Source organism: Mus caroli, unplaced genomic scaffold, assembly GCF_978045245.1.
Source record: "Mus caroli unplaced genomic scaffold, Mus_caroli_1 scaffold_14, whole genome shotgun sequence".
Classification (NCBI taxonomy): Eukaryota; Metazoa; Chordata; class Mammalia; order Rodentia; family Muridae; genus Mus; species Mus caroli.
The window spans coordinates 22,616,180-22,639,558 of NW_028227269.1; the positions used below are offsets into that span (position 1 = coordinate 22,616,180).

General features: G+C 44.1%; 1 protein-coding gene across 1 annotated transcript in view; it reads right to left on the reverse strand.

The window, feature by feature from the left end:
* Positions 1-2,965: 2,965 nt before the first annotated feature.
* The window catches only part of LOC115032788 (uncharacterized), a 35,840-nt gene continuing 15,426 nt past the window's right edge, over positions 2,966-23,379 (reverse strand). Inside the window, exons 3-4 of the mRNA XM_085830460.1 lie at positions 9,144-9,189; positions 2,966-4,097 (exon numbers count right to left, since the gene is read on the reverse strand). Of these exons, the coding sequence (XP_085686586.1) occupies positions 4,084-4,097; positions 9,144-9,189 (60 nt within the window). The 3' untranslated portion in view covers positions 2,966-4,083. The remainder of the gene's footprint in view (positions 4,098-9,143; positions 9,190-23,379) is intronic.

Consider the following 23,379-nt stretch of genomic DNA (forward strand, 5'->3'; position numbering starts at 1 on the left):
GTTCCACCCACGGCAATACTCAGGGACCTCCTGGGATGAGGAAGGGGAAGAGCCAAAGATGGCTGAACCGTGACAACCTCAACTGTCACTGAACTTGAAGTCATCTCATAGATCTTGCAGTCAGGGCCTCAGTGCAAGCCAGGTCAGCTCTCACTGCTGAGCTACAGACTGGGCGCTGCTTTAGCTTCTTACTTTGAGATAACCTCAGTAACTGGCTCTGTAGCCCAGGCTAGCTCTAGGCTTGAATCCTCTTTCCTCAGACTTTTGAATAACTAGGATTACAGGCCTGCACCACTGGGCCCAGTTGACCATTACTTCATGTTGCGTTGTAATCAATGTTGTGTTTTATAAGAAGATAAGGGGAGAGAGAATTATGTTTGGTAGATGTGTAGTCAGGTATGGGTGAAGGGGGTGCCTCGGTGGACCCATGCTGAGGCATCCCATCCCTCTGAGGGACAGGCGACACACAGTATAGTATAGACTAGAGTTTATTCAGGGCATGGGGAGGGGAATTGAGAGGATAGTAAAAACAGAGAAAGGCAGAGAGAAAGAGAGAGAGAGAGAGAGAGAGAGAGAGAGAGAGAGAGAGAGAGAGAGAGAGAGAGAGAGAAAGTAGATGAGTAGATGAGTAGAGGCCAGCCATGAGCTCATGTGTGTGGGGGGGGAATGGGTAGAGAGGGGGAGCAGGAGAAAGGGACAGAGCAGGAGCAAGAGAACAAGAGAGAGGGGAGGGGCAAGCAGCCCCTTTTATAGTGACTCAGGCACACCTGGCCATTGCTAGGTAACTGGGGTGGAGCCTAGACAAAACGCCAACAATCAGTTTATTGGTATTTTTAAGCTTACTCTGCCCTCCAACCACACCCCTGCTCCTTTTAATATTGTCTTTAGTGTAGCTGCTGCCTGAGAACTCTGCCATCCTTCAGAACTCTGATTTCCTAGCTGTCCGCTGCCGTGGAGACTGCTTCCCGTTGGATTATCTAGCAACTCCCACTCCGGCACTTTCTTTGGCATTTGTCATTGACCCTCGCCTTTCATTATTACTTTTTTCTGCTTGTATGAATAAAACTGTTAAGATTGGCGGGCTCAGGAAAGCACATCTTTTGCTTGTTCATGTCCTGAAGGAGAAACAGGCACACCACCACATGATATGTCTGGGACCTGGCAAGTTCCAAGAGAAACGACCCTTTCACCCAAGGGAATGAAATCAAGCCCTTCCTGAATCCTCATGAGAGATGGTGGGCTGACAGAGGTGGGGAACATTCTAGAGAGAAAGGTTTGACGCTGCAGGCATTTTACAGGCCCGGTGGGATGACTTGGCTGTTGCTGTGGTGGGGGGAGATAGAAAGTCCCCTGTCACTGTCATCTTTGAGTTCAGCTGGAAGCAGACGGAGAACCCAGTCCGATGGGGACACGGTGATGTTCTGTGAACATGACCGTTGCTCTGCATGTCTGCCGTGGTGTTTTGAATGAAGAATGGTGGCACGTTTGGGAAGGTTTAGGGAGTGGGGCCTTGATGGAGGAGGGAGTAGCAGAGGCTTTGAGGTTTCATAGCTTCAACCCACTTCCAGTTTGCTCTCTCTGCTCCGCGGTTATGACTGAAGACGTGAGCGCTCAGCTTCCCGCTCCCATTGCACGCTTGCCGCTTGCTGCTGTCTCCCTCCATAATGGATTCTTATCCCTCAGGAACTGGAAGCCAAAATAAACTCTTCCATAAGTCACTTTGTGGTGTTTTACCACAGCCATAGAAAAGTAAACACTACCCACCAGTGCCTGACCTCAACTTCAGACAGAATCTGCCCAGCCAAGCTCCCTGCACACCTCAGAGTGGAACAGGATGGAAGGCCAGGCCATCGCTAGCCAGCTAAGAATTTTAAAAGAATCAGGAAGCGTGGAGTTCCCATGCTCTGGACTTTGAAGGCTCTGATATACTAAGTCACCTCCACTTTCTTCTCAAGGCCTCTCAGGAGTCATAAAAAGCAACTGTGCCAATACGCTACCATCTGGGGAGGCATCGGGAGGGTAGGGGCGGGAGGTAGGAGGCAGCTCTGATGGGTAATGTCACATGAGCTGCAAAATCATAGGGGTTTAAATACCAGATCTGCTGGTTATGCACCGGAAAACTCTGGAAATAACTTATTAAATGTCATTTTCCTCTTCTGTAAAATGGGAATTTTACCCAAAAGATCTGAATGCCCCTGGTATATTTAGATCTTCAAAAAAAAGTTGCTTTTTTTTTTTTTTTCTTTTCTTTTCTCCTAACAGTGACTTTTGAGTCTCTGACTTCTCACAAATGCTTTCTTCCTTGGAAATAAAGAGACAAAATCATGGCTCACTGGAAAGTAAGTGGTGGTGTGTGGACTACCTGATGCTGTGTTTACATGTTCACGCTGAGAGAAAAAGGTGGAGGTCTGTTTGCTTGCTTTATCTTCTCCTCAGAACTGGAAGGACATTAGGGTTATGGTAGGGTGGAAGGGGCAGGAGGAGAGCAAGTTCATCTCATTCATTCATTCATTCATTCATTCATCCACATACTCTCTTATACACACACACACAGACACATTTGGTGTGCACAAGTACTTGTGCAAGTATGTGCCTGTGGAGGCTGGAAGTCAGCCCTTGAATGCTGTTTCTCAAGGGACATCAACCTTAGAAAATTACTATTTCTTTAATTTTTTGATTATAATATAATTACATAATTACCCCTGCCCCTCTTTCTTTCTAATCCCTCTCACGTACTTCTTGCTTTCTTTCAAATTCATGGCTGACTTTAACTATTTAACTTTACACACACACACACACACACACACACACACACACACACCCCCTCTGTATTCCTAAATACATAATGCATTGCAGTTGCCCTCAGCCACACAAACTGGGTTCCTGAGTGGGAGGCTGGAGCTCTAAGGGAGGAAACAGTGAGAGAAGAAACAAGACCAAGACAGAGTTTTGATCAAGGCCCAATGTTTACTAAGAGTCTGTGCTTATAAAGGGGGAGGCCCATCCCCTGCCACGCCAGGCTTCTTGATGCTTTGTTGCCAAGTTGTTAGCACTAGGTCACGAATGTTAGTCACCAAGTTGTCAGCTTATCTCAGGAATATCTCAGGAAGCCAGGTTCAGCCTCTCAGCAGCATCTTGGAGAAGAGCAGCGCAGGTGACAGAACAATAGACCTATCTAGGTCAGAAGACTCCACCCTAGGTGGTCTCATTCACAGTGGCAGAACAGGTCTGAATCAGCCTGCTCAAGGCTGGGGAGGCTACAATGCATACACAGTACATAAATACAGTCTATAATGTTCCTTGTGTGCATGTTTTCTGGACTGACCAACCAGCTGGCATGGTCTTCTCTGGGGCAGACTGTTTCTTCCACTCTCAGTACTCCTCAGTTGCTTTAGTTCTTCTTTAGTCTAGGGCTGAGGCCTCTTTTGCTCCCTCCCCCTCTGTGTTAACATGGCTATCGTTGGTATTGTCCTTTTTCAGGCCACCTTTAGGTAGCCATGTTGGTGAGACTTTATGTGTGTAGCTTCTGACATTCCTAGGAGACACAATCTTTTTTTTTTTTTTTTTAAGATTTATTTGTTTATTATATATAAGTACACTGTAGCTGTCTTCAGACACTCCAGAAGAGGGCATCAGATTTCATTATGGATGGTTGTGAGCCACCATGTGGTTGCTGGGATTTGAACTCAGGACCTTTGGAAGAGCAGTCGGCACTCTTAACCACTAAGCCATCTCGCCAGCCCAGGAGACACAATCTTATAAGATCAAACTTCTGTTCCTGTGGCTCTAACAATCTCCACTACACCCCATCCCACCCCCTTTCACAGAGCTCCTTGAACCTTAGCTGTGCGACCTATGTTGTCGATCTGTCCATTGGAACTGGCCTCCATACCTGCGTTTTGATTGGTTTTGGTTTTCTTTCTTTCTTTTTCGAGACAGGGTTTCTCTGTGTAGCCCTGGCTGTCCTGGAACTCACTCTGTAGACCAGGCTGGCCTCGAACTCAGAAATCCGCCTGCCTCTGCCTCCCGATTGCTGGGATTTAAGGTGTGCACCACCAATGCCCGGCTCGGTTTTGGTTTTCTTTAGTGGTCTCCATCTGTAATAAACAGAAGTTTTCTTGATGAGGCATGAGGAATACACTTACCTGTCAGTATAAGGATAAATACTAAGAATATAGGTAGAGATTCTGTTGACTAAGTAAGGGATTGGTTGTGGGTTCTGAGATCCGCGACCTCACTGGCCCCAGACAGTTAGCTAGGTTTCCAGTACTCGGCTTGAACTCCCTCTTGTTGGGGTACCCGAAGTCTAACTATAGAGCTGTTGGTTACTGCCAGGGACTGTGTGCTGCTACTGCATTCTTAGGGTTATTGTACCATGCTGCCATTAAACAATGGTTCATAGGTGTTGTAGTCTGTTAAGACGCTTGATTGTTTTTCTCCCTTGGAGGCTTGCATGGCACTTTCTGGTACTATGAATGTTGGACCTCAGGGAGGAAGCTTTCAGGTCAGTTCCGGCTCAGGAGCCTCTGGGTCATGTGTGAAGTACATGGTGTCATAAGCAACAGGGACTTAACCTTCCACCCCTGGGAGGCAACTAAGGAGTCTCTTGGACAACCCTGGCAACAACTTAGAAGAGGGCTTCTTACAAGGCCTACTGTTGGGAGTTTTAAGTAGTCAGTCTATGGTTTTTGTTTTTTGGAACAGTGTCTCTCATTGGCCTGGAGATTGCCATTTAGAATAGGCTGCCTGGGGCTGGAGAGATGGATCAACGGGTAGCACTGACTGCTCTTCCGAAGGTCCTGAGTTCAAATCCCAGCAACTACATGGTGGGTTACAACCATCCATAATGAGACTTGATGCCCTTTTCTGGTGCATCTGAAGACACTTTAAAAAAAAAAAAAAGAATAGGGCCAATACACCCCAGAGATCTGCATTTCGTGGCCTCCCCAAACCTTGGATTATAAGTATAGCATCACACCTGTGTATTGGGGCTCAAACCCGGGTCCCATGCTTGCCAATAGAGCCATCTCTCAAATCCCAATAAATTCATCATAAATCACAGAATGCAGTCTTCCTCTAGACGCCAAAGTCCTCTTCTTTGATGTAGAACACACACACATGGGGAATGTCATCTTGTAGCTCTCACTGACACTGAACTCCAAGGGTGTGACCCTCCCACAAACTCTTCACTGACTCTTTCATGCTAATTACTGTGATAAATTGCTCAGCTCTTATGTGCCTGTCATTTTTTATTCAAACAGAAAAATCCAAAACTGCCCATTAAAAACAGGGGCCATAGCCGGGCGTGGTGGCGCACGCCTTTAATCCCAGCACTCGGGAGGCAGAGGCAGGCGGATTTCTGAGTTCGAGGCCAGCCTGGTCTACAAAGTGAGTGCCAGGACAGCCAGGGCTATACAGAGAAACCCTGTCTTGAAAAACCTAAAAAAAAAAAAAAAAAAAAAACAGGGGCCATTTGGTAATCAGAGCTGAAATATTTGCCTTGTGACACTCCAATACAAAAAGTCATCTCCAGGTCAAATGGCCTGCCGACACCCAGGAAAACCAAATGGTAGGAAAGCGATTAAGTATAGAGATGATGTCATAACCAAAAAAAAAAAATGAGATTCTAGCTAAATAATACTGAACTGACTCCACAGCAGCTAGTCATCTTATTAGGCTGCAGCTAGAGCCCTCATCCATGGGAGCTGCTCAGTGACAGACAGCATCCCCTCTCCTCGCTGTTGGTGCCATTCTTCTGTCCTAAGGCTGGTGATCTCTTGCTGGAAAGATGAATGCTTAAAGTCTGAATTACATTCAACAGCCTTTTCTGACCATGATTTAACCACATGGCCCCACAAATCTAAAGCAGGAAACAAGGTGTATACAAAGGTTCCGGAGGAGAGAGAGAGAGAGAGAGGGAGGGAGAGAGAGAGAGAGAGAGAGAGAGAGAGAGAGAGAGAGAGAGGGAGAGAGAGAGAGAGATCCATTGGCCAGGTTGAGAGGCCTTTATAAATAGACCTGTGTGCATGGGTGATGTACCAGCTTAGTCTGGTCTTTGTGGCCCCTTTGGGAGAGATATGCAAGATTTTCACTGACTACAGTAATTCGGGTCTATGTTTTCATGGCCAAGATGGATGAGGTGAATGCCTGTTTGACTCAGGTAAATAACCCCACCCTCATCAGCTCTGCTTTTAAAGGAAAGAAAGGATTGAGCTTGGATTGAAGAGAGCCACCATCAGCTCTCACTATGCATGCATCTTACCTGTGCCTGGGCTAAGCTGTTATTGTTAGGGGGTGGGGCTCTCAAGTCATACCATGTCACCACCCCACTCCACAGCCTCCCCATTTGTTGGGGTTACAGGTACTGGCCAGCATGCCCAGCTCACACAACAGAATTTTATAGATGATGGATGTGTGTGTGTGTGTGTGTGTGTGTGTGTGTGTGTGTGTGTGTGTGTGTGTGTAAAATACAAGCTTAAAAACACGCCTCAGAGCCAGGCGTGGTGGTGCACGCCTTTAATCTCAGCACTTGGGAGGCAGAGGCAGGCAGATTTCTGAGTTAGAGGCCAGCCTGGTCTACAGAGTGAGTTCCAGGACAGCCAGGGCTACACAGAGAAACCCTGTCTCAAAAAAACAAAAAAACAAAAAAACAAACAAACAAACAAACAAACAAAAAGAACCCTACCCCCCACACCAAAAAACACCCCCCAAAAACATGCCTGAGATTGCTGTAGTCCAACTGCAAAACAGAAGGCTACAGCTTCCTGTTGTGACTTTAAAAGGATGTCTCTGGAGGAAATGTTGAGATTCTTGTGGGATGCAAAGGTAAGGAGTATTAATATTATAACTGTTCTTTTCTAGCCCATTGAAGTGCAGATGCGGATGGAGCAATGGAGGCTGTCTAGATAATTACTGCAGAAGGGAAAATTATCTGGATAGATGACCAACATCCCTCAAAACTGAAAGGAGGAGCTGGCAACAACACAGAAGCATGCCTCGGAAGGTATTTCAGATATTCTTTTGTGCAGTAAGGCTAGCCTGTCGCTGAGCCCCATTTATTCACAAGGCAGGAGGGCTGGGGCTGTAGCTCATGGCAGCATGTCGCACTTGCCTCACAGGCATGAGGTGTTAGTTTCAGTCCCAACACACACACACACACACACACACACACACACACACACACACACACACACATACACACACACACACACACTGGGAAGGATGACTATCAAATCGTTTGCATATGATTGATACTGTTTCATAAAATGCATCATTTAATCTAGGACACAGTACACAGCAAGGCACGTTGCAGAATTTTATAGGATTATGCAGTGTCTTTAAAAATTTAAATTAATGTTTGCACCTCTCTCTCCCTCCCTCCCCCTCTCTGTGTGTGTGTATGCATGCCTGTCTATTGTTGTGGATTGTACCCCAGGCTTTGGGAGTGTACTCTATTACCTGAGCTACATTCTCAGCCCTTCTTACTGTGTCTTAAGTTCACAGATGAGAAATCAGAGCTCAAAGAGCTTGCCCACGGCAAGTACGCAGAAGAAACCTGGACCTAAAAAACAGAGCTTTGTACTTTCCCAGTCTGCACATTCATTCCTAGAGCCAGTGGTTCACTGGAGGGAAACTGGAGGAGGTGGCACCTTCTCTTTAATAACATATTGTGTTGACAGTGGTAGCCAGGCATTGTGGGAATCCTAGCACTGACCTAAATTAATTCTCAGGAATATTCTCTTGACTAGAATAGTAGTTCAGTTCTAATTTGTAGAACACAATTTGTTTGCAGCATCAGATACTTAAATAATAATATAATTGCACTGATTGTTTATGGCTTTGTATTTTTTTGTTTTGTTTTGTTTGTTTGCGGATGGGTTTCTCATGTAGCTCAGGCTAGATTTGAATTTGCTGTACTCCTGATCCTCCTGCCTTCACATCCTGAGTGCTGGGATTGTAGGCATGCTCTGCCCATCACTCATGCCTTTGAAGGGACTTCCTCCTCTTCCCCATTTCCCTCCCGTCGTCCTCCCTCCCCTGCCTCACCAGTCATTTCCACATGGCTCACAACCACACATATGATGGCTTACAATTCATAACCCAGGCTCCAGGTGATCTCATGCCTTCTTCTGACCACTGTAGGTACCAGGCATACATGTGGTACACACATATACATGCAGGCAAAACATTCATGCACATAAATAATCTAGATTTAAAATTTTTTTTTCTGAATAGACATGTGACATAGCCATAGGATTACCTGTGCTGTTACAAACCAAACCTGTCTGGCTTTTACAAACCAGGGTTTCAAAGAATCATTAGCAAACCATTCTTGGGATGATACATTAAGTTGACTCCGTGCTGCTACTTACCTTCGATCCCCAGAGGCTGCAGAAGGAGAAATCAAAGAGAGCCGAATTGCCCTGGGGCACATGTGAAGCATTGTTCCGGGAAACACTTTGCTGCTGTCATAATCTTTAATCTGTATTGCTCATCACTGGAATACTTTCCAGTGCAGGATACTCTAGGAGCCAGGCCTATGCAGTAGTTGAATGTTTTTACTATTACTATTATGAGATTAGTAGTTCCTAGCAGGAACTTAAACTTTACTTTTTTTTTTTTTTAATTTTTTTATTTGAGAATGATCTCATGTATCCCAGGCTGGCCACAAATTCACTTTGAAGCTAAGGATAACCTTGACTTTTTTTTTTTTTTTTTTAGTTTAAAATTTTTTGACATGGGGCAGTGGTGGTACATGCCTTTAATCCCAGCACTTGGGAGGCAGAGGTAGGTAGATTTCTGAGTTCAAGGCCAGCCTGGTCTACAGAGTGAGTTCCAGGACAGCCAGGGCTACACAGAGAAACCCTGTCTTGAAAAACAAAAAACAAAAAAAACAACTTGACAATTTCATAAACATATTCAGTGTACTGTGATCATATTTACAAACTTCATCCTCTCTTGTCTCCCTCATCTCTGTTGAGCCACTTGCTAGTCCTAACTAATCTCTATTCTCCTATTTTAATGTCTTAAATAAAAAAAAGAATCGTTTTACAGGTCTTGTGTAAGTATCCACAGCTTCTGTGAGATCATGAATTCAAGGACTATGTCATATGCAGAAGACAGGGTTCCAAAGCATCCTTCACCTGTTGAGATCTTTCTGCTCCTCTCTTCTGGCATGTTCCATGGGTCCTGAAAAGAACCATATAGAAGTCTCACTTAGAGCTGGGCATTCAACAGTCAGTTCTCAGTACTTTGACTAGTTCTGAGACTCTAAGAGGAAGTCTCTCTGGCGCCGGCTGAACGCAGCATGCATCTGTGGGTGTATGTATAGACACTTAGGAAGTGTGGCTCCATGTCCTTTTAGCAGAACAACAGTAGTAAATTATGCACAGGGCCTATGACTGCCTCCTATCCTATAGGCTTTTGACAAGGTTTATAGGACCCACCTCATGGGTCCCTTAAATCCAATCAGAAAGGAGTTGGTTACCCTCAACACAATCATGCCATTATTGCCTCTGTGCACAAGTCTTGTCTGGCAGGCAGGTGGTACAGCCTCCAGGGTCCATAGCTGAGTAAGACTGTGGATGACGTCTCTCTCTCCCAGCATCCTTCATAAGCACCTTCCAGCACTGTGAAAACCAACCACCAGGAGGAAGCTTCCAGTTTACTTCCAGCCTAATCTGTATCTTATGTCCAAAATATATGGGTGGTTTTGAACTTGTGATCCTCCTGTTTCCCCCTTCCCTGGGGTGGGGGGGCAGCCTGGTTTATGTGATGTTTGGGATCAAACCCAGGGCTTCATGCATGCTAGGCAAGCACTCTACCGGATGAGCTACATACAATCCCAAAGCTCTTACTCTTATCAAGAGTATATACAAGCATATACAAGATTGTTTCTAAAACTCTCCAAAATTCATAACCAAAGGAACAATCTTTTACCCTGCGCTCTTCCTAGAAGTCTGCTTCCTGGAAGCAATTTGCTTCATTTTTCAAACAGTTCTTTCCGAAATATCCCTTCATGTTTTATCTTTTACTTTTTTGAGGCAGATTTCTAGTACGCAACACAGGTAAGCCTGGACCACTATGTAGTCCAGATGATCCTTAAACTCACAACCCTGCTCCCTGTAAAATACGCTACTATGACTATTACTATTAGGCATAGGCTTGCACCACTATGCCTAGCTTATTTTAAAGTTTCCCTCTGTAATTTAAATTTGCCAGCGTCTATGCTTTTGATCCATAAACTACCCACATTGTGCTGATGTTTAATAGTGACAGGTAAGCTCTGTTTTTCTCTCTCCCTTCCCTTATTTTCTGAAAACTGCCTCCTTTTTTTTTTTTTTTATAACACATTGTTGAGAAATAATTCACACACCATCACTTGGTCTTTTGAAGTACATGATTCAGTGATTTTTGGTTGTGAGCCTAGCCTTTAACGGCTGAGCCATCTCTCCAGCCCTTCAGTGATTTTTATAATTGATTTTTCTTGCTGTTTGAGACAGGCTCTCACCATGTAGCTTTAATTAGCTTGGAACTCATCGGCTTTGGAATGACTGATGTATGACACTTTGCCTGGCATCAATTTTTTAAAATATATTCACAGAGCTGTATAGTCATCAAGTTTTGGAATATTTTTCTTACCCACAATAAGGACTCTCATGCCTCATTCTTTCTCTCCTCACAGCTCTAGGTAACTGCTAATCCTCTGTGTTCTTCTGTGGGTCTGCCTCTTCCTGATGCTGATTTAGGTGCAATGATATAAGACACTTTGGCTTTGGTTTCTTTCACTCAACACAATGTTTTTAAGATCTACTCATGTTGTGTAGCATGTATCCAAATCCCATGCCTTTTGTGGTTGAATAGCATTATTTTGCATGGCTGTATTACATTTTATCTGTTTGTTCATTGGTGATGGAACATTTGGATCCTTCCACTTTGAGGTTGTTATGACTAATACATGTAAATACACTTTTTTTTTGGCTCACCTGGGCAAATACCTTAGAGCAAATTTTTTTCAGGTCACATGGTAACTATGTTCAACGTTTCTGAGGAACTGCCAAACTGCTTTCCAAAGTGACTGCATCATTGTACACTTCTCTTTTCATATGCTTATTGGCCATTTGTGAATCCCCCAATTTTTAAATTTTTATTTTTATATCTTTGGCCAAAGGAAAGGATATTTGCTCAAATCCTTTGCCTATTTTAAAGCTGACTTTTCATTTTATGAGTTGTAATAGTTCTTTATATGTTCTGGTTACATGTCCCTTTTCGGGCATACTATTCAATATCATTTTCTTCTTTTTTTGTGAACTTTTTTTGTGAATATCATTTTCTCCTTTTTCCTTCTTGATGGTGCCCTTTGAAACACAAAAGTTTGACATTTTAACATAGTGCCACTTGTCTATTGGAAAAATCATTGCTTGTGTTGTTGGTGTTGCGCTGAATTTTCTGGTGGTGTCTATTTGCAAGGCCATGTTAGTATTGGACCTTGGAAGTACCTTGAAGGAAGAGGTTTGGGCACTCTGAGCAAGGCTCTTGAGACAGTAGAGGCAACCTCAGGTTGATGGTCCTCTATTGCCTCTCTGCCTCTTGTCCCTTATTCTACACAGAAGTGAGTCATGGAAATCGGAAGCCCTCTTCCCTGAAATGGGTCACAGAAACTAGAATCCTCCTTCTCTCAGATAAGCCCTGAAGCCTAAGGTAGGACTCTGTCTGATCTTTCTAGAAAGAAGCCCTCTCACCTTCCCTGTGTGATAGTGAATTATAAAACCCCCATTCCAGAAAGGTCCGGCTACATCCCTGACAGGAGGGGTTGTGCTTAGGGACCTGGATGGTCTGTCTGGACAGTCTTGCTGGGTTCCCCACCCACTCTATTCGGTTAGATCAGAGGTTTTGCCCGAGCATCTTACAGCTAGCCATTTTTTATAGAGTCTAAGCACAGAGGTAGGCAGTTTTCCCTGGGCCTTTGGGTTTTTGTGTCTGAAGACTTCAGGGAAACTTAGAACTTTGATAGCATATTTGCCATGCCTCTCTCCTGTTTATCTTTATCCATGTTACTTCAGCCCTAAGAAGGCTGATGAGACTTCCCCTCCCTTATATCAGTATCAGTGGCAAGCCATGCAGTAAGTGTGTGATAGTGTCTGCCTGGGCGAGCAGCCTTGCACATTTTATGAGTCTTCTTTGAATCATAACCCACTGTCTTAGGTAGGGTTTCATTGCCGTGAAGAGACACCAAGACCACCTCAACTCTTATAAAGGAAAGCTTTTAACAGGCTGCTTACAGTTCAGAGGTTTAGTTCATTATCATCATGGCAGGAAGTATGGTGGCATGTAGGCAGACATGGTGCTGGAGAGGTGGGTAGCCAAGAGTTTTACCTCTGGATAGGCAGGCAGTAAGAAGTGAGAGGAAGTCACTGGGCCTGGCTTGAGCTTCTGAAACCTCAAATCCCCTCCACCCCCTACCCCCACCCCCACCCTCTCTCCCGTCCCCAGTGGCATACTTCTTTCAACAAGGCCACACCTATTTCAATAAGGTCACACCTACTTCAATAAAGCCACATCTACTCCAAAAGGCCACACCTTCTAATAGTGCCACCCTTTATGGGCCTATGGGGGCAATTTTTATTCAAATTATAACATCCACTTTGTATGACAGATGAGACTACCCCAGGGTTCCCAGGGATCTTACAGACCTGCATTGTTTTGAAAAGTGACTTAGCTTTCCCGAGTCCTTTGTGTGTGTATGTGGTCTGTGTATGTCTGTGTGCACTTGACTCTTTTATCTTTGTGTGTGTGTTCATGAGTGAGTGCAGGTGCTCACAGAGAGGTCAGAGGGTAACCTACAGTGCTGGTCCTACCTTGCTTGAGACAGGACTTCTTATTGTTTTCCATTTCATATGTCAAATTAGCTGGTCTGAAAATGTCTAGAGATTCTCCTGAGTCTCTCATCTCACTAGAGTAATGTTTGGATTTTAGATGCACACTAGACGCCTTTCCATAGGGATGCTGGGGATCTGAACTTAGGTCTTTACATGTGTATGGCAAGCGCTTTCATCACTGAGCCACCCTCCTCTTTTTTAAATCTTAAACTTATGAAACTGGACCGCCCCTGAATCAGAATGAAGAATTTCTTGGCAAGTTGAAGTATTATGGACAGGAAATCCTCAAAAGCTAGAGTTCAAAGTAAGTGTCCCAAGCAATCAATGAAACTTGGCACGCGCAGGAATTGGCAAGGACAGGGGTGTGTAATTCAACAAACTGCATTTCGATTTGTAGGCCTGTCTGCTTTATTGCTTTCTGGCATTCGGGGTCAGTCCAAATGCCAGGTTCCTATAGAAGGCTTTAAATTGTTTCTCTTGGTTTGATAGTTTCATCTCTCAAAGCATTCCAAGAGGTAGCATAGCATGCATCTCTAAATACTATCAACTTAACGCCAAGGAGTGCAATTATTTAAACCATTGGTTGGCCTCATTCTTTTTTTTTTTTTTTTTTTTGGTTTTGGTTTTTCGAGACAGGGTTTCTCTGTAGCCCTGGTTGTCCTGGAACTCAGTTTGTAGACCAGGCTGGCCTCAAACTCAGAAATTTGCCTTCCACTGCCTCCCAAGTGCTGGGATTAAAGGCGTGTGCCACCACGCCCGGTGGTTGGCCTCATTCTTAATATTGTCATGCTTCAGGCTTGTGGTTACCTTGCTTGTTTGCAGAGTCTTTCTGCTGACTAAGAAATGTTTTTGAGCTTCAGATCATGTCAGTCAAAGGGACATGTGCAGTACTGTCCCCATCGGATCAGACCCACGAAGTTCTTTCTGAAGCCATTCAATAATCTCTCAGAGATCTCATGGGATTTGTGGAAGAAGAGCTCAAAAGCAGGATTATACCTCTAAATGCTGCATGAACTAGAAAGTAAACTTTGCATAGGAAGCCCACTGCGATACCCCAAGCAATGCAATACTCTCCATATTGTGCAGCCAGAGCTGAGGCACCTTCAGAAAACAGATGCCAGGTGTCACACAATCTGGGTTTGAAGGAAGGCTGGTCTTACTCCCATTACCTATTTCTGGCCCAAAGAAAAACTGTATATAACAAAGCATATGATCAGAAAGGTTGATTATCTAGTGGCTTTAATTATACCTCCAGGAATGTATCAGAGGGGCTAGAGGGATAGCTCAGTGGTTTAGACAACTTACTCTAGCTTGCAACCAACTGTAACTCCAGTTCTAGAGGATTTGACCTCTTCTTCTAACCTCCACAGACACCAGGCATATGTGTGCATATCTGTACATGGGGGTACAGCACTCATATGCATTGTCAATGGTCTAGTGCTGGGAAGAGACTCCATGACCAAGGCAACTCTTATATAAAAAGAAAGCATTTGATTGGGACTTGTTTAGAGTCCCAGAGGTTTAGTCCATTGTCATCATGGCAGGGAACATGACGGCCTGCAGGTAGACATGATGCTAGAGAAGTTGCTGAGAGTTCTACATCTGGATCCACAGGCAGCAAGAAGAGAGAGACATTGGGCCTGGTTGGGCTTCCAAAACCTCAAAGTGATGCATTTCCTCCAACAAAGCCACACCCCCTAATCCTTCTCAAGAAGTACTAGTCCTTGATGACTAAGCATTCATATATGAGCCTATGGGGGCCGTTCTCACTGAAAGCATCACACACATAACATAAATAAATATAAACATAAAAGAACACATTGGATACCACCACTGTGTGGTCCTTTCCATGTCTCAGTATTTTCACATTTTATAGTGTTTGCATATTTGTGTGTTCACATTTGTGGGAGTCATGCATGCATGTGCATGTGTGTGGAGGTTAGAGGCTGATTCCAGGTATCTTCACTCACTGTAGCTCTTGTGTTTGAGTCAGAGTCTCTCACTAGCCTGAGGCTCACTAATGAGGTTGGGCTGGCCAGGAAGCCCCAGGGATCTGGCTGTCTCTGCCTCCCCATTGCAGAGATTTTAGGCTCATATCATCACCAAGCTTTTCCACATGGATTGGTTAGATCACACTCAGATTTTTCACACTTAGGTGGCAAACGCTGGACCACCTGAGCTGTGTCTCCAGACCCACATCTGTTTCTTTAATATTGATGCTGGGCATAATGAATTCTACTTTCCACACTTGAAAATCTAAGAGACAGAGCTGGGACTTTATGATGGCAGTTCTGACACACAGATAGGACCAACAGTTACTATCAGCTAGTGAATAGCAGCAAAGCATTCTTCTGGCCTTTGCCCAAGATCAGCCCACCTCGTTACACGATGGCCTTCTTAAAGCTTAACAACCGAAGCCCAGGTCTCCAGATTCTGGAGAGGCCGTCAACACACTAGATTCTAATGATTCCAAGATCCTCCGAGGCTCTGCCCTACCTTAGAGATTTCCCCCTCTAACCATGGCCTTTTATGAATTCTGAACCACATCTTGGAATTTTCTTAAGTCTTTCTTTTTTTTTTTTTTTTTAAGAGGATTTTCTAAGTTGTTAGGACTGTAAGAAATCTCTCTCTCTCTCTTTTTTTTTAAATTTATTTATTATATGTAAGTACACTGTAGCTGTCTTCAGACACTCTAGAAGAGGGAGTCAGATCTCGTTACGGATGGTTGTGAGCCACCATGTGGTTGCTGGGATTTGAACTCCAGACCTTTGGAAGAGCAGTTGGGTGCTCTTACCCACTGAGCCATCTCACCAGCCCCTTATTAAGTCTTTCATTTGTGAAAATCCAAACTGTCAGGAAATCTTTCAGTTGTGACCTGCCAAGTACTAATTCCACACCAGACTCCAGAGAGTAACAACTGTAGATCACTTCAGTGTGTGCAGACACACCTTCCAAAAACGAGGGACAGAAATGTCCACGGATGTATGTGGCTTGCACTTGGCAGGGCATAAATGTCTTCTGGGTGACATTATTACTGATGGATGGAAATGTTTTTCTTTCTTCTTTTTTAAAAGATTTATTTATTTTTATTTTATGTAAGTACATTGTAGCTATCTTCTGACACACCAGAAGAAGGGCATCAGATCTCATTATGGATGGTTGTGAGCTACCATGTGGTTGCTGGGATTTGAACTCAGGACCTTTGGAAGAGCAGTCAGTGCTCTTAACTGCTGAGCCATCTGTCAGGCCAGAAATGTATTTCTATTTGTTTTGATTCTTAATTGCCCAATGCAGATAAGGATAAGCTGCAGTCTGGAGCTCAATTAGAGTGCTTGCCTACAAGCCCAAGGCCCTGGGTTCCCCAGTGCCAATCAAAATTAAATGTAGAAAATCAGAGTGAAAGTGGAGTATTTGGGGAAAGTTTTCACAGTTGAACTATAAATTGAGGGTCTTGTACAGTCTCCTCTCTCAGTGGAGGGCATCTTATTCTGGTTTATTTTCCTCCATTATACCAAATGTTGAAGAACAAAGGTAAGAGATTTCTCCTGGTTTACACATTATTTGATATGTATAAAACTTTTGTACAATTTAGTCCTTAGCATTTTGCTGTTTCTTTTTTCTTTTCCTTTTCTTCTTCCTTTTTCCTTTCTTCCTTTTCTTTTTGTTTTCTTTCTTTCTTTCTTTCTTTCTTTCTTTCTTTCTTTCTTTCTTTCTTTCTTTCTTTCTTTCTTTCTTTCTTTCTTCCTTCCTTCCTTCCTTCCTTCCTTCCTTCCTTCCTTCCTTCCCTCCCTCCCTCCCTCCCTCCCTCCCTCCCTCCCTCTTTTCTCTCTCTCTCTCTCTCTCTCTCTCTCTCTCTCTCTCTCTCTCTCCCACCAACTTCATGTTAAGTCTGGTTCTCTCCATTGAGCCGTCAGACGATCTAAATTATAGCAAGGCAGATTCTTGGGCAGTGGGCATGGAAGGTGGCTCACACATACTTCAGAGAGCTGTTTCCGCATCTATTCCAGCCCCTACCATCAGTGATATCTTGCCAGTAACTGAAATTAGCTGTGGTGGGAATGGTTGTACTACATAAATCCACAAACACTTCAAGTTGCTATCTCTCTATGTATATATCTATCACCTATCTATCTATCTATCTATCTATTATCTATCATCCATCTATCATCTACCTATCTACCTACTCTTCCCCTCTCTTTCTTCAGTTATGAACATATAGGTGAACATAGAATCCCTGTAAATTTTTTCTTGCTTGTATTTACTGCCCAAGCTCTGTCTTTCCAAATGCCTGGCTTCAGTTTATCCTTGAGTTGAAGCTTTGTAAGAACAGGGACTTTTTTGGTCTCCACTGAGTCTCAAGTGTCTGTCACAACAAATACCCAATAAGCATACACTTGAGAGTTTTCGTGCTGTTCTGAGTCTTTTTTTCAGTGTTCACATTGTTGCCAGATTGAACACTGGAAGCAGGAATGGCTTAGAAGATGTTTTAGGAAAGGAGCTGATTATCAAATACCCACTCCTTGTTTAATCTAGCACATCTGTATAAGAAATGCAATTCTGAGCCAGACTGCAAATGGCTTCCAGGAAAGTCTGATACAGTGAATGATCTTCAAACAACATCAGGATCTGTAAATCACACTTGGCCTGGCATTATCTCTCTGAATGCCAACAGCAGTTTGATGATAAATTGTTCTTCAAAGAGAGAGCCAGTGGCTTCTAAAGTCCTCACCATCCCTGTAAAAGGACACTTTGCCCTTTTATGTTCAAGGTGAGAGCTGGGCTAGCTTAGTAAGGGGGAAAGGAGAGACACCTTTATGGGGTAGTGATGATAAACAATAGGGAACTAACATGGCAGCGGGGCTGATGATATGGTGTCTAGGTAAAGGTGCCTGAGCAGAGCCTGATGACCTGAGTTTGATCTTTGGAAGCCGACAGAGAGCACAGATTTTAAAAAGCTGTCCTTGGATACATGTAAATACACACGTGTGCACAGACAGACACATACTTAGAAAACTTTTCTTTGGTGTGTGTATCCACACACATACATCCACACACATGAAGAAAAACCAGGAGGTGGAGTGATGGCTTTGCAGTTAAGAGCACTTGTTGCTTGCTTTTGGAGAGAACCTGTGTTTTGTCCCACAAGAGCAGGTGGCTCGCAGTTGCCTGTAACTCTAGTTCCGGGGGATCCACGTTCTTCTGGCCTCTGTGGGCATCTGCACACACATGTGTGTATCCTCACATAGACAAATACACACAGATACAAATAAAAAAATAATCTTTGTAAGTTTTTTTTTTAATGGTTAGTTGTAGAATTGGGAGGTGTTATTAAAATTTCTTGAAACAGGAAAGGTGGATAATGGAGAGGACATTTTCATGTTGCTGTTTTTCTTGGGGCTTTGGCACTGGGGATGGTACCCAAGACTTCACTACTCTAGGCGTATTTTCTACAACTGACCTACACTGACCTACACTGACCTGTACGTCTCATCACATGCACATTGTGAAATGGTTATCTTTCTCAGAATTCTGTAATGCTGCTTCTACCTCTTGCCCCAAAGAACTATCTTAACTTTTTGCTGCCTGACAGACCAAAGTCCTTTCTGTTTAGGTCTCTGGTGCCTATGATGGGGTCACAGAAGAGGGCATGAAAATACTGAGTGAGGATGTGTTTAATCATCTGGTTGCTTCTCTCCTGTTCACTTTCTATTCCCAGGGACTGTCTGTGCTCCCTGTAATCTGGCCAGTGTCTTCCAGGGGAAGGAGGGAGGGTTGCAGGCAGCTGTTATCTTGGTCCTCTGGACATTGTATCTGTGGCCGACTTTGAGGTCATATACCCAGAATGCACTCTCACAGCCTCAGTCTCAGTGAGCCCATGTGCCTATTCAGGAGAAAGAAAGCAAGAAAGAAGTAGAGGGAGAGAGGGGCTTGCTGAAAGTCACATAAGACAGAGCCTCAAGGCACAAAACTTTATTGTGCTGCTAGTAACTATTCTTTTGAAATGTTGTCTAATTTTAATAACAAAAAAGTAGATAATCCTTAGTAAACTATAGAGAAGAGTTACAGCAAGTATGAACCACTTGATCAAAAAGCTCTCACCAGATAGACCAAGTGGGAAAGGTGGGCTCTAAAAGAGTGGGGGGAAAATTGAAAGAAACTTACAAGAGATAGTTAAAGGATCAATTCCCACCTATTTTTAAATGTCCCAGTGGAAAATTCCAAACCTGGAGAAGGAATGTGAGTGACTAAAATACCTGTCCCCTGATGCACCTCCAGGATGGAGGAGCTAGTGTCCCATGTGGTAAGACCACAGAGCAGCCTCTCCATGTTCTCAAAGGGCCCTCTCCTCTCTACACAGCACGCTCCGGAGCAGTGGGATCTCTTCCATCTGCAAGGCTGCTTATCCTCCTTCCAGAGCTGACTAAAGACTCCCCGAGTGAACTGTCAGAACTCATGCCAAAAGTTCAGCTATTTCCTCAAGGTCCCAGGATTTTTCCTCTGTATCGTCAAATCTCTAGAAGGCTTGGGATCAGCTTGTGTCCCCAAGACACCTCTGTTGTGGAAGAAAAGTTTCATCGTGCACCCTGTGGTTTTTTTAGTCCAGAGGCCACACAAGTGGCAGGTGTGGGTGGAACTTTTGTGTCTTCTGAGAGCCCATTGTCCAGTACTCTCTCCTTCTATCCACCCACATGATGAGTTGTTCTCAGATAGCTGAGCCAGAGAAAATCTGTTTCACAAACTGGAACGTGCTGCCTCCTTAGACGATGGACAGAAAGTCTGTGAGCAGCCATGCTTGCTACTTTGGTCCCAGCCTGAAGACGCCCTTAGCTCTTTTGCATGGTGTGTGCATTTGCGGTAGACTTTCTCAAGCCCACAGAACTACCTGGCTATCTGTCCTTTTTTCCCCATCCCTCAGACCGAGTCATTTCACTTCTGCTGTCGGGCTAAAAGGTTTATGATCGTCTGCACCACTATCCCTGTGGATAGGGAATAAAATATGTATTTCTAACCATTTCCCTTTATCTTCTTAAAAAAAAAAAGGAAGCCACATTTTAGAGTTATCATTTTAAACTTTGAGTTTGACACAAAAACCCAGTTCACACTTCTCCATCCTCACCCTGAAGCTGTCACAACCAACTTCCAGGTTCATCCTGCATTTCATGTCACCGCTGTCAAACAGCTTTTCCACGGGGACGCCTACTTCAGGAAGCAGGGGTCTGGCCTTTCAGATGGCACACTCGGAGAGCTGTTCAAAGCCCGAGTAGTCCTTCTATCCCTCACCTCCAACCTTCCCCACCGAAAGCATTGTTCAGGAGAGCTATTTGCTTCGGGCAGGAGGATCTGTTCCCAGGCTTCCAAAGGCATATTCTGCTGGCCTGAATAGACAAACTCAGGGCTGCTTTTCTTCCTTTTATTTATGCTCATTGTAAACATTTCAAAAGACTACTTTATATAATAAAGCAAAAAAAAATTTCCTCAAAACATGTTTTGTCCAAGAGAATTCACAGATGGATTCTGACTCTCCCGATGGTCTCATTGCTCTATTTTTATTGTTTGTTTGGCTTGAGATAATCAGAATAGAAGATGAACTATAATCCGCCTTGTAGACGATAGAGAGACTGGGAGTTCTCAACTAAAGGGTGTTTTAATTCAAGCTCTTTCAGGACATCCACACTGCTGGATGAATTAAGCATCCCTTTGTGGCTGACCTGGCACTGGAGGGCCATCTGGCTCAGAAGTGGCAGCTTTGTGTGGTTAATTCGAAGAAGTCTTAGGGACAGAGGTGTGCACTGTTTTGTGCTCAGTTTTTCTTTTCTATTTTTAAACAAGGGCTCCAGAATATGCATATGAGTACACTGTAGCTGTACAGATAGTTTTGAGCCATCGTGTGGTTGCTGGGAATTGAACTCAGGACCTCTGCTCTCTCCAGCCCCACTCTCTCTGGCCATAGATTTATTTATTATTACATTTATGTGTGCACTGTAGCTGTCTTCAGACACACCAGAAGACAGATGGTTGTGAGCCACCATGTGGTTGCTGGGATTTGAACTCAGGATCTTCGGAAGAGCAGTCAGTGCTCTTACCTGCTGAGCCATCTCGCTAGCCCCCTGTGCTTGGTTTTTAAATGTGGACATTCATTCCTTTACTGGGAGGAGCCAAGCTGTTCTCTCCTGGCTCACTCCACACCTCCTCGGGCTCCTTTTCTTTTTTCGGATTTCCTTTTAATAGTGAGTCAGGCCTGTGTACATATTAAGTTACTGCAGACGACCTGATATTTACTTTATATTGTAAGGCATATACATAGGAGATAAATAAAATGCTCAGTTTATATTCTAAGAAATATAGGCCAGGGGCTGTGGCCCTGAGTTTGATCCCCAGAAGCCTCATTTTAAAAAAAGCTAGGCACAGTAGCCTATACTTACAATCCCTGTTCCAGGGTGGCAGGGACAGGCAAATTCCCTGAGGCTTTCCTTTTCATCCAGCCTATGAGTTTCAGGCCTCAAGAGAAAGACCCTGTCACTAAGAAAGGGTGAATGTTTCCTGAGGGGCAACACCTGAGGTTGACTTCCAGCCTACACACACACACACACACACACACACACACACACACACACACACAAACGCACACGCATCCATACATACATATAAACACACACACACACACACACATGCATATGTGTAACCAAATATGCATGACCTGTAAAATCAATACAGATCAAATAATCAATAGACTTTTAAGTAATGTGACAGTCATGCAAAAAAATGTCAGAATTAGCTAGTAAACTTCTGTGCAAGCAATCTCATTTGGGTTGGTTTTCTTAAGAAAAAAAGAAAGAAAGGAAAGAAACATCTAAAGGCCTAATTGACTTGCATACCAGATAGCATTCCACAAAACAAGGCTGCAGGCCTGGTTAACCTTTGGAGCTGCGTCTCCTGGCCAGCTACTGGGTCAGCTTCAGAACTGATTCTCCTGTTCAGAGCCACTGGGCTCTCCCTGTGGCCTCTGCAGCCACAGTTCCAAGCTGTTTTCATAGAATGAACAAACAAACATAGTCGCCCTAAGTTCTTACCCTCGAAACTATTCGATTGGGAAGTGGGCAGAACCGTGTCCACAGGAGAAAAACACGTGTCTTGTTTATGGAGCCTTGCCCATGCCTAAGACAGTCTGCAGTCATGAAGAGCACAGGGCTTCAGAGCTGACCGAGCACTTGAGGCAGGGGAGGCTGTTTTCCCAGGAGTGCCTTTCTGGAGGTTGTCATTTATGTGCTGAGTAAACAGAGAGGCAGGGTTTTATTCTTTCTCTTGCACTATGTCACGGACATAGTTTTACACCGCTGACCACTGGGGGATGTACTCCGGAGCGCATCTTGTGCAAATATCACCGAGGGCACCTCCACTCACCCTGATGAGATAGTCTATATACCCAGACTGCATGAGATAGCCCACTGTTAATAGGCTGTATACTTGTTCGCACCAATCGGTGACTTGCAGATTTAGTAAATCCTTGTCTCAAAAAAGGAAAAAGTAATCAAAGAAGAGACCCAATATCAACCTTTGGCCTCTACACACGTGTACACACACACACACACACACACACCGTCATACAGTATACAAGACAGAAGATAGTTCACCTAAGAAGGACATGCACTTCGAAGGGAGCTTGCAGGCCTGGAATTCGCTCTGGGTGAGTCAGTCTGTGGTCAGGGAGTGGAGAAGGCCCGGCCAGGACAACTGTGGACTTTATAAGCATTGCACATTCATCCTACACGAAGTTGATAAAAAGCACCTCTGTCTTTAATAGTAAAGTAGCCTTGGTTTACTTTATTTTTTTTTTACTTTATAAAGCTTGGCTTTTCTATAATAACACAGCTTTATACACAAACATTTTATTTATATAAAAATATCCTATAAGTTTTTTTCTAATATGTTTTTTCACACTTACACAAACATACACATAAGCCTAAGCTTACCTGCACAGGGCTCATGTGCGGGATCAGATCATGGTGGGTAACAGTTTACCAATCTCCTTATCATCACAAAGGGCTTTGAGAGGCAGTAGTTCACATGAAGCTGTGCCCTGTCCTGAGATAACACCGTCTGTACTGGCTAGTTTTGTGTCAACTTGACACAGCTGGAGTTATCACAGAGAAAGGAGCTTCAGTTGAGGAAATGCCTCCATGAGATCCAACTGTAAGGCATTTTCTCAATTAGTGATCAAGGGGGAAAGGCCCCTTGTGGGTGGCACCATCTCTGGGCTGGTAGTCTTGGGTTCTATAAGAGAGCAGGCTGAGCAAGCCAGAGGAAGCAAGCCAGTAAAGAACATCCCTCCATGGCCTCTGCATCAGCTCCTGCTTCCTGACCTGCTTGAATTCCAGTCCTGACTTCCTTTGGTGATGAACAGCAGTATGGAATTGTAAGCCGAATAAACCCTTTCCTCCCCAACTTGCTTCTTGGTCAGGATGTTTGTGCAGGAATAGAAACCCTGACTAAGACACCTTCT